General features: G+C 36.9%; 1 protein-coding gene across 1 annotated transcript; it reads right to left on the bottom strand.

Moving 5' to 3' along the window:
- Positions 1 to 8,200: 8,200 nt before the first annotated feature.
- LOC144293268 (olfactory receptor 4C11-like) lies at positions 8,201 to 9,266 on the bottom strand. The gene has a single exon (XM_077864355.1). The coding sequence runs from the start codon at positions 9,231 to 9,233 to the stop codon at positions 8,319 to 8,321; it is 915 nt and encodes a 304-aa protein (XP_077720481.1). The 5' UTR covers positions 9,234 to 9,266; the 3' UTR covers positions 8,201 to 8,318.
- Between the last annotated feature and the right edge of the window lie 3,012 nt (positions 9,267 to 12,278).

The raw sequence follows: 12,278 nt of genomic DNA, 5'->3' as shown, positions 1-12,278 counted from the left end.
ACACCTAAAGGAGCTAAATGTCGCAAGAGAAGAGAAATAATAAAGATTATAGCAGAAATTGATGAAATACAAACTAAAAGAACAGTAGACTAGAACAACAAAACCAGAAGCTGGTTACTTTGAAAGAATTAATAAGATCAATAAACCACTAGACTGACCTATCAAAAACAAAAGATCAAGGACCTGAATAAATAAAACCATAAATGAAAGAGGTGAGATCACTACCAACACCAAGGAAGTACAAACAATTTCATAGATTGCTATGTGCAATTATATGCCAACCAATTAGGCAATCTAGAAGAAATGAAAGCATTCCTGGAAACACATGACCTACCAAAACTGAAGCAAGAAGAAATAGAAAGCCTGAACAGAATCAAAACCAGCAAAGACATTGAAGCAATAATCAAAGATCACCTAACAAACTACAACTCAAGACCAGATGACTTCCTAGGGGAATTCTACCAAACATTTAGGGAAGAACTAATACCTATTTTTGGAAGCTATATCAAAAAAATAGAAATGGAAGGAATACTTCCAAACTTATTCTATAAGACCAGCATTAGCTTGATCTCAAAACCAGACAAAGATTCCACCAAAAGGAAAAATACAGAACAATATCCCGAATAAACAAGGATGCAAAAATTCTCAGGAGACAGCCATTAGGATCCAAAAGCACATCAAAAGGATTAATCACCATGACCAAGTGGGATTTCTTTCTGGGCTTCAAGGGTGGTTCAACATCTACAAATCAATCAGAGTGACACATCCATTAATAAAAGAAAGGATGAGAGCCACAGGATCCTCTCAGTTGATGCAGAAAAAGCATTCGACAAAATACAGCATCCTTTCCTGATTAAAACTCTCCAGAGTGTAGGGATATAGGGAGCTTATCTCAATATCATAAAAGCTCTATATATACATATAAAAATAAAACAAACAAACAACAACCCACAGAGAATATCATTCTCAATCAATGGTCAGGAACACAGCAGGGATACCGACTCACCACTGCTGTTCAAAATAGTACGAGACATTTTAACCTCAGCAAGGAGACAAAAAAGAGAAAAAGAGGAATAAAAGGCATCCAAATCAGCAAAGAAGCCATCGAACTCTCACTCTTTACAGATGACATGATACTATATGTGGAAAATCCAAAAGACTCCACTCAAATATTGCTAGATCTCATATAAGTATTCAGCAACATGGCAGCATATGAAATCATTGCACAGAAATAAGTTGCCTTTCTATACAGTAACAGTAAGACTGAAGAAAGTGACATTACGGGATTAATCCTATTGACGATTGCACCAAAAATCAAAAATACCTACGAACAAACCTAACCAAAGTGGTAAAAAAAGATCTGTACTCTGAAAACATAGAATACGTATTAAAGAAATTAAAGAAATGAAGGGTGACAGAATTTATTGGAAAAAAATACCATGCTCATGACTGGAACAACAAATACTGTGAAAATGTCTATGCTACCCAGAGCAATCTACACATTCAATGCAATCTCTATCAAAGTATAATCGGTAGTTTTCACTGAGCTGGAACTAATAATCCTAGATTTGTATGGAACCAGAACAGACCCCAGGTAGACTGAGGAAAGTTGAAAAAGAAAACTAAAACTGGTGGCATCACAATTCTGGACCTCAAGCTGTATTACAAAGCTGTAAGCATCAGAGAATATGCTCCTGGCACAAAAGCAAACACAGAGATCAATAGAATAGAGGTCCCAGAAATGAACCCTCATCATGATGGTCCACTAATATTCAAATCTTCAACAAACCAGGGAGGAATATCCAATGGAAAATAGACAGTCTCTTCAACAAATGGTGTGGGATAATTGGACAGCCACATTGCAGAAGAATGGAACTGGATCATTTTCTTATACCAACACAAAAAGTGACCCAAAAGTTGGTGATAGACCTGTGAGACAAGAATCCATCAAAGTCCTAGAGGAGGGCACATGCTGAAACATCTTTCACCTCAGCCACAGCAACTTCTTGCTAGACACAGCTCTCCAGGCAAGGGAAAGAAAAGCAAAAATGAACTATCTGGATTCATCAAGATATAAAGCTTTCGCAAAGGAAAGGAAATAGTCAACAAAAAGAAAAGGCAACCTACAGAATAGAGAAGGTATTTGCAAATGATGTATCAGGCTAGTATTCAAGATCTCCTAAGAAACTTATTTAACTCAATACCCCCCAAAACATTGCTGTCAGGAAATAAAGTGTTGAGCAGACGTTTCTCAAAGTAGACCTACAAGTGGCCAACAGACACATGAAAAATGCTCCACATGCCTTGACATCAGGGAAATACAACTCAAAACCACAATGAGATACCATCTCACACCAGTCAGAATGGCTAAAATTGACAAGTCAGGAAACGACAAATGTCGGTGAGGATGCAGAGAAAGAGGACGCTCTCACAATACTAGTGAGCATGCATGCTGATGCAGCCACTCTGGAAAACAGTATGGAGGTCCCCAAGAGGTTGAAAATAGAGCTACCCTACAATGCAGCAATTGAACTACTAGGAATTTACTCCAAAGATACAAATATATGGAATCAAAGGACCACCTGTACCCCAATGTTCACAGCAGGAATATGCAAGATAGACAGACTGTGGAAAGGTCCCGATGTCCAACCACAGATGAATGCATAAAGATGTGGTGGATAATACAATGGACTATTATGCAGCCATCAGAAGGATTAAGCCTTACCATTTACATCAACATGGATGGAATCAGAGGATATGATTCTGAGAAAAAGAAGTCAATTAGAGGAAAAAAAATATCATATGGTTTCACTCATGTGTGGAATTTAAGAAACAAAACAGAGGATCATGGAAAAGGGGAGGGAAATTGAAATAGGATGAAATCAGAGAGGGAGACATATGAGAGACTCTTAACTATGTGAAAGAAACTGAGGGCTGCTGGAGAGGAGATTGGTGGTGGAATGCGGTAACCAGATTGCAGGCTTTAAGGAGGACACATGAGGTGATAAGTACTGGGTATTATAGCAACTGATGAATTACTAAATTCTACATCTGAAATTAATGATATAATATATCAACGATAATTAAATTTAAATGAAGCAAACAAAAGACAGGTAGTGATCATTAGAACATAATCATTGGAAGCAGAGGGGTCCGGTTATTCTATGGAGGGTACCTCATCCTGGGAAGGAGGAGAAAGATTCTATCAGCAGATAATGTTTCAACTGTGTTTGAATTTTCTTCAGATTTCATGAGGGTAATTGCAGAAACATATCAATCAATATTTTAATGATGATAAGAACCAATAAATAACAAAAAGGATCAGGTGGAAATAGCCATGTGAAAATTACTGGGGTGAAAATTCTAGAAAGGGAGACTCTAATACAGCACTCCTGGGGTATATTCAAGGAGCTGTGAAAGACCAGGAACATAATGGTCCAGGAAGAGAGTTGCAAGAAGCAAGAACAGAAATACACACAGGGTCAGACTATAGTGCTGAGACCACTAACTGTTCCTCAAACCACAAAGAATATGAATGTTGTTATTGTCTCTTAAAAATGACACAGACTCCAAAATTTTCAGGAGCACTGACTCACTTTTGTGCTATAAGGAGTTGGGGGAATAGTTGTGAAAAGATTTTGCAGCTAGCTTCTATTTGTCCTTTAAGTTTTGATCGTAGAAGGAACTTTACAAATGCGTTAGAAAACATTTCACCATAAAATACTTCTCTTAGCTTTATATTTTACAATTTCTATTGTGTTCAATACAGAAGAAAAAGTCCATACCGTATGATGACCTTCATCTTACAAAAACCCTTAGGATGATCTTTATTTTATTATGATCCCATAGTACAAACACTGGGAAGGACTTCAGAATGAGGTCCATGTCTTTATATCTGTGAAATGTATAAGGTTTTAGAACTTGATAAAGGTCAATCAAATAAATAATGTCATGCTAGATTTACTTTATGTTTCTCATTCTATTATTGAGAACTCATGAGACTGTGCCATCCTATAATTAGTAGTCAAGTAACAGCATGCCTCTATCTCTCAGTAAATACATTTTAGCAGACAAGGCCTGGAATTTTTTTTACGTATTCTGCTTTCCAACACAATCCTAAGTTTGCTGATTTCTGTTGCCAGGATTTCCTGATAATCAACTTCTATTAATAAAACAAAAAGAACTATTTCTGAGATGCCAACATGGGATTTTCTAACATTTAGTCTGGATTATAATTAAATTAATTACAGCAAACTGAAAGTAAAATGAGTCTCGTTAACTTGATCAAAGAATATGTTCCAGAAGTCTAAAGGAAGTGTTACCTTTAATTTTAAGAGAGTTCCATTAAATTCAGGAACAAGATAAGGCCACCTTTTATAGCTGTCATTATTATGTACTGCACTGGCTTTTAATACCAGGTCCTTAACCCCATATTCTAACAGAGATCAAAAGATTTAAAACATTGAATGAAGCCACACTGTGCAAAGATATTTAAGAAGGATTTTAAGCCCTTACACCCTATAGAAATGGAACAAATCTTTTCCCCTTTAGAGTCTACCAGGACTAAGTTCTTGTGTGTGGTTGCCTAATGAGGGGCATATATCCAAATTTGTCCCTCACCCAGATTTTTAAGAGAAATAAGGCACCCATATTTCATATGCATGTTAATTATTTGAATATACTGATGACCTATTATAAAATCTTATGTTAAACAATTTTGGGATTAAACAAATTTGCAAATTTTCAGGTAAATTCAGTCTAGCAGCCTGTCACTTTGGAAATTCTGTTTCAAACAATGAATGGAAAAGGAAATAAAGTAGTTGAAGCAACACAAAACAACACAAGTCATTATTGGCTGATGTTTTCATCTACTTCTCCAAACCAAGACAATCAGCTTGCAGATTAAACCACTTATTAAAAGAGCTTACTCGAAAACCAGCATAATAATACTTCCAAATGTAAGTATAATAGACAATTATAAAATGGAATAAATCTCCACTAGAATAAAAATAAAATTATGAGATGTAACAGAAACATGAATAGTCTTATCGAAGAACAGTAAAACTAAACAAAAAGAAATACAACAACTGAATCAGCTAAATTATACAATTTGGAAGTGAATGAACTGCCTCTTTAAAGTTGTTAATTTTTCCCAATTAATTGACACACTGAGTGAATTCCTAAACATAATTACTGAAGATGATTTGCATGGAAATGGAGTAAAAGATTCTAAAGTACATATGGTTGAATGTATAGAAGAATCAAGGATTTTTGGGGATAGAGGGAGAAGAACCAAGTGCAAATATATCATAAAGCTGTAGTATGATATCAAATTGAGTATGCCCACAGAATAAACAAATATGTTAAGAGGACAGAGAGTACCATGCAAACAAATTCAACAATATAAATTTGGTAATTTAATATAGAATGAGGTTGAAAGTATCAACATGAAAATAAATTATAATAAGATAAATGACTATCAATTTGGAAAAAAGGTTAGAAAGTATGTCAAAAACTCAATAAGGGCAGTCCCGGCAGCTCAGTGGTTTAGCGGTGCCTTCAGCCCAGGGCCTGATCCTGGAGACCAAGGATGGAGTCCCACGTCGGGCTCCTTGCACAGAGCCCACTTCTCCCTCTGCCTGTGTCTCTGCCTCTCTCTCTCTCTCTCTCTCTTTCTCTCATGAATGAATAAAATCTTTAAAAAAAAAGATAAAAATGCATTAGTTACAGCAGGAATCGGGACATGGGAGATGGAATGGAAGGAGAGTGCACTTGTTTCCTTTTTTCATAGCTCATAATTATTTTTAATAATGTAAAAACAAACCCGATTCAAAGAAAATGTAGTGTTTTAAATTTCTGGACATAATGCAGTCACTGAACTTCCCCTTTGCTGAAAGTAGCTAGAAGCTGCACAAAATACTGGAAACATCGTTTTCACTATTGGATGACTGGCAACATACTCCTGGGACCCTTTAGGGAAAGGAGACAGATCAGGGGAGTGCTAGGACAGCCTCAGGCTAACCAAGAAGCCTCCAACTCCTTGTAGAGGTGAGGAGAACTGCAAATGGCTCCCCTCACCCTTGACATCACAAAAACGGTTCTCTAAGAGCTCTCTTGGATCTTTAATGAATTCCTTTTCTTTTTTTAACCCCTGAACATTCAAGGATTGATTTTCAGACTTCCTTTCCTTTCTCCCCTTCCAATGCTTAGAGTGATTCCTTGTCCCCTTTCCTCATGACTACTTCCTCATGTCAATCCCCACCCAATTCACTTTGAAATCTTCCCCATTGGCAGATACAGTTTAATTATACCAATTTGTTCATGAAAATGTATCTTTTATGTGAGTGCAAACAAATATTTCTCTAATGTCCTCATTCATTCTCTGATAAATGTCCTCATCGGGTCTTAAGTCTTTAGTCCAACACCACTTCCTATGTAAGAATACTGGGCATCTTTGGCGGGACAGGATAACATTGTGCTTCCATTGGCAGAAACTTTTCACATACTTATGAAATTCATTTCATTCTTTTCTCATTAGCCTATATCAATTAAAGTAATACTTCCTGGTGCCGTTTTGTTGGGTATTATAAACTCAGGTACTGAAAGAGCATCACATGGAAGTGCTTGATTATAGGTTATGATGTGGCAGTGGTGGTGGCAGGTATGTATTATACATATCAGTTGGGTTATCTTCAAAGGTGAAAATGTATATTTTAAAACATTCTCATATAAAAACAAAAGACAAAAATTGAAATGAACTAAAACAGACTTTTCAATCATGAGTTCTCCAAAATAATCTGAATTATGATTTTTCAGACATATTAGGGCAGAAAGAAACCTTTTTTTTTTTTTTTTCCTGATACCCAAACAAAAACTCTTGGCAGTCAAGGGAGGTAAGCTACATTAAGTCAAGATGTAGAGATACTGAGACTTCGCTTTTTTTTTTTTTTCCTGCAAATGTCCATGCATCCAGAATTGATTCTCAAAATATAAGAAAGGCAAAGCTTCTGCTCTCCAACGTGGACAAATTTCCCACTTTTCCTTGCCCTTTTCTTGCTTTTCACCTTGCCTCCCTTCTCCCCTTTATCCTCCCTTCTGTGTATTTCTTTCTGCATATTCCTGCTGTCAAACCCCCTCACTGTCTCTTCTTTCTCCCTTGTGAAGAGCAATGGGAACGACCCCCGAAAAGGCAGCTGAGGGGCTGATACCACCCATCACTGCCAAGTATAAGATTCTCCTTCTCTCACCACTCACAGAATTTTGAGAAAATTTCGAGTCACAGTACAGGTTTTCACCAATATTTAAGCTTTTATTAGAGGTTGAGGGTCCCTCCATGTAGATTCCTCAGTGAGGCAAGCTCAAGTATAGATTCCAGAGCAGAATTTCTTAGAACACCTTCTCCAAATGCCAGGTTGTCAAGACAGCCCCCTACATTAAGTTCCAGTTACATATGGATTAACACCTTGACCACATTCATTACGCTAGAATAAAACTTAGACAAAGAATTGGTGTGTGCTCACACACACAATCATTCTCTCACTAGTTAATGCTTTCCTTCTGAAAGCAAATTGATCCAGGAAGCTAAATTATCATGTTATTCACATATCCGTCTTGACTATGACCAGATGTCAAAACCTTTCAACTAAGGTCTATGATAGGTTTTTCTTTCTTTCTTTCTTTTTTTTTTTTTTATTTATTTATGATAGTCACACACACACAGAGAGAGAGAGAGAGGCAGAGACACACGCAGAGGGAGAAGCAGGCTCCATGCACCGGGAGCCAGACGTGGGACTCGATTCCGGGTGCCCAGGATCGCGCCCTGGGCCAAAGGCAGGCGCCAAGCTGCTGCGCCACCCACAGATCCCAATGATAGGTTTTTCAAGGTGGTTTGGACTTCAAGTAATCCTATTCTTTTTTTTTTATTAGATTTTTTATTTATTCATGAGAGACAGAGAGAGGGCGAGGGGGCAGAGACCCAGACAGTGAGAGAAGCAGGCTCCATGCGGGGAGCCCAATGTGGGACTCAATCCCGGATCTCCAGGATCACACCCTGGGTCAAAGGCGGGCGCTAAACTGCCAAGACATCCAGAGATCCCCAAGTAATCTTATTCTAATGCAATCCTCTCAGAATAAGGAGTCTTTATATTTATTACTATTTATTAATATTAATACAATTACATATACAAAAAGCATGATTACAAATACTAATTGGTTTTAATCCTGAAGGAAAAATTTTTTATCTTTCCTGTCCATGAAGGAAAACCAAACTGTTAAGGAAATATACATTAGAATCCCTGAATATCATGTATCAGCAGAAGTCACCCTTTGCTACACCATAACTTTTTCATGGCATTTTTCACTTCCGCATTCCTCAGTGTATAGATCAGAGGGTTCAGCAAGGGTGTCCCAATGGTATAAAACACTGCCACCACCTTGTCTACTGGAAATGTGGTTGCCGGGCGTGTATACATGAATATACATGGGCCAAAAAATAGGACAACCACAATAAAATGGGAGGTGCAGGTTGAAAGGGCTTTTCGCCTTCCTTCTGCACTGTGGTTTCTCAGAGAGTACAAGATGACAACATAGGAGATAAGCAAGATTATGAAACTCACCAAGCATATGGCTCCACTATTAGTAACAACTAGCAAATTTATTACATAAGTATCCATGCAAGCAAGTTTCAACAAGGGCTGCAAATCACAGAAATAGTGATCAATCACATTGGGACCACAGAAAGGCAATCTCGAAGCCAGGAAAATTTGTGCTGAAGAGTGGATACAGGATCCCACCCAACCCAGAATCACCAGCACACTGCAGACATGCCTGTTCATGATGGTTGTGTATCGCAAGGGCTTACAAATGGCTACATAGCGATCAAAAGCCATGAGGATCAGCACGAAGATTTCCATGCAAGCAAAGAAGTGGGCTGAAAAGACCTGAGTCATGCACTCATTGTAGGAAATGGTCTTCTGCTGGGAAATGGCATCCACAATCAATCTGGGGGCAATGGTTGTAGAGAAGCAGGCATCAGCAAAGGACAGGTAAAATAGGAAGAAGTACATGGGACTCCCAAGAGTCCTGCTTCTTTTAATAGTCACTACAATGAGAAAGTTTCCCAACAGTGTGGCAAGGTAAAGCATTAAGAAGACCCCAAATATTGCTTTCTGTTTTCTTGGATCCTGTGTCAAGCCAAGCAGAATGAATTCATTCACGCTGCTATTCATTGACATAGTAGTTTGCAGGTAAAGTGAACTTGATAAAAGCTTAATCTGCAAAAGAAGAAAAGATGTGACATCTTGGGGAGATCATTGGGCTGACCTCTCAATTCCTTATTTTTGCTCTGTTAACCTCCAATTTTTTTAATCCCTGTGAATCTTTGTAAATCTGCAAAAGTCCAAGCCTCTCCCCGATCTGTATTGATTCAAAAACTAACCCAATTGGATCAAAGCCTTTGCATTTGGGTAATAAAATGTCAATATCCTTTAAAAATTTTGATTCCTACCAAGTTTGAAAATGGCAGAACTTGTACTTTCCTTGGTCAGGTGCCTTCACTGCCTTGAAACTTGGCCTTCAGGCAGCCAGGGTGGCTCAGTGGTTTAGCGCTGCCTTCAGCCTGGGGCATGATCCTGGAAACCCAGGATCAAGTCCTATGTCAGGCTCCCAGCATGGAGCCTGCCTCTTCCTCTGCCTGTGTCTCTGCCGCTTCCTCTCTATCTCTCTCTCTCTCATTAATAAATAAATAAAATCTTAAAACAAAAAAAGAATTTGGCCTTCACCTGAAAATTTATGTCTAATAGTTGCCCTACTTTACCTTGAGTTTCCTTAAGAATGAAAAAAAGATTTTTATGATCATGTATACACACATCTAGTTCATGTATTTTGCATTTTATCTATGTTCTCCGAGATCTGAAAAACACTATTCCGATATTATTTAGCACTCATTATGTTGGAGAAACGTCCTGAAGAAAATATCCTCAGTTGAGTTCACTGATTTTGGGGTCCCTGACTTCATCTCTGAGCCTATCAGTATCTTGGATGAAATATCCTTTACAAAAACTTATTTTGACAGTCTTTAACCTCTTGTGTTCTATGTCACCTTCACTGATAATCATATTTGATAACAAAGGCCTGGAAAACTTTGAGGTTTGTCATAATTGAGGAAATTTCCTGTTTACCCTCTTACTGTTCTATTAAACTGATGTCATCGAGAATCTCTGCATATGAATTCAATGTGGAAGAAAAATCTTAATGATGTCTATATTCTAAACAGTGTTTTTACACATATATGTTCCTTTTTGACCCTGAGTTGCCTTATTTCTAAAAATACCATTTGAAGAAAATTCGATAATTCAATATACTATGTTATGATTTTTCTGTTTGAAGTTCTTGTCCATAGCATATATAGTTTGTCACTGAAATCATTGTATGCCATTGTGTGTTCTGATTTTGACTTGGAATTATTATAACACTTCTTCCCATGTTACTATATTTTCCATGGTTCAATTGTTCATTTCATAACCGACATTGTAAAATTTTTCTAAATGGTATTTATTTGACCCTTTGTCCACCGAGATATTGCTGTTGCTTTCAATTTTCATTCTCACAAACAACAATTCAGAGTAATTTTACAATCATGATATTGCTGCCCCAAATGCTTGATATTGTCATTGCTATTGGTAATTATTAAAAGGTTCTTCAATATTTTGTGTCCATTTATTAACTATATTTTATTTTCAAAAAATTCATGATATCATTAATTCTTCAAAGTACACAGAGGAATGAGAGAAGAAAATTACACTCTGTCTCAAAATTATTGACTCTATGATCCTACTCTCCAGAAATGACTATTTTTATGTGTTTTTTAAACATTCTAACAATATACTTGTATATGTGTATCTCTTTTGTATATACAAGTATGCCAATATTTCAAGGTTGATGATATTCCAAAAAAGCTGATGAACATGCAAACACAAGTTATTTTGTGACATTATCTTATTACCTCACTGGGATAATAGTAAATAACTATATTTTATTATGTGCATATACCTTTTTATCATAAACCACATTTAACAGTTTTATTGCATTTTTTAAAAAGATTTTTATTTATTTGTTCATGAGAGACACAGAGGCAGAGAAGTAGGCAGAGGGAGAAGCAGGCTCCATGCAAGGAGCCCGACGTGGGACCAGATTCGGGGTCTCCAGGATCAGGCCCTGGGCAGAAGGTGGCGCCAAAACAATGAGCCACCTGGTATGCCCAGTTTTACTGCATTTTATATTTAATGATTGACCATCTGAGAATTTTTCATCTTTTGTCAGTTTATATTTTGCAGTCTTGATATTTTATCTGGAAAGGCTATTAATCTAGCAAAACATTACATTTTCTGGTCAAGAACACAGGTGCTAGATCCCTATGTCTTGAGTTCAAATCCTAGTTCCACTATATACTGGTTTGGGAAAGTCACTTTGAGCATAATCATGGTACCTAGGTAGATAAAATGAGAAAAATACCTGGCTTGTAGTGAGTAAGAACTATTAATTGCCACCTCTGCTTCTTTCACTCTCATGATTTTACTTTTACTGTGTTTCTGGGGCTTTTTCCCTTTTCCTGTTTTAATTTAGCCAATTTTCCTATTTTAATTTAGCTTACTTCCAAAACATTTTAAAATTATACTATCTACTCACTTCTGTCATAATCCTACAATAATCTTTTCTTTTGAGTATTGACTCACAAATATCTGGAGTTATTGTAAAAAAATGGGAAAAATATTCCACTGCTCTTAATAGTTTGAGTTTTAAGATAAATATAGTTGAGATCATTCATTATGTAAGGCACACTATCATTGATATTAGAAGAATACAAAGAGAAAAGAGACAAGATTACAAATTTGTAAAGAATAGCTTAGGAGTGAAAAATTCAGAATTATGTTAACAGATGAATCATAACTTTAACTGAAGAAAGACATTCTAAATTAGGTTTCCTAAGATGCAGATATTCTAAAGCAGGGCAGGAGGTAGGTTAGCACAGCGATAGTGCTTAGAAACCGAAGTCACACAGCGTAGATTTGTACCCTACCCAACTGCCCACTATGGTGAGATATGTAACAAGTCCCTTGATATCTCTGTGCTTCATTTTCTTCACCTGTAAACATTAAAAGCAAAGCAACCTACTTTTTAGGGTTTCTATGCAGGCTAAATAATTCAGTATGTACAAAGCATGGGAGGTCTGTGCGCCTGCAATTGCAATCGTTGCTTTCATTAGGATTATTAGTATCAAT

Source organism: Canis aureus, chromosome 21, assembly GCF_053574225.1.
Source record: "Canis aureus isolate CA01 chromosome 21, VMU_Caureus_v.1.0, whole genome shotgun sequence".
NCBI classification, from domain to species: Eukaryota; Metazoa; Chordata; class Mammalia; order Carnivora; family Canidae; genus Canis; species Canis aureus.
This window is presented reverse-complemented; position numbering and strand designations above follow the sequence as displayed.

Excerpts from the sequence above, each read along its gene's own strand:
- LOC144293268 (XM_077864355.1), bottom strand. The coding sequence starts at position 9,233 with ATGTCAATGAATAGCAGCGTGAATGAATTCATTCTGCTTGGCTTGACA.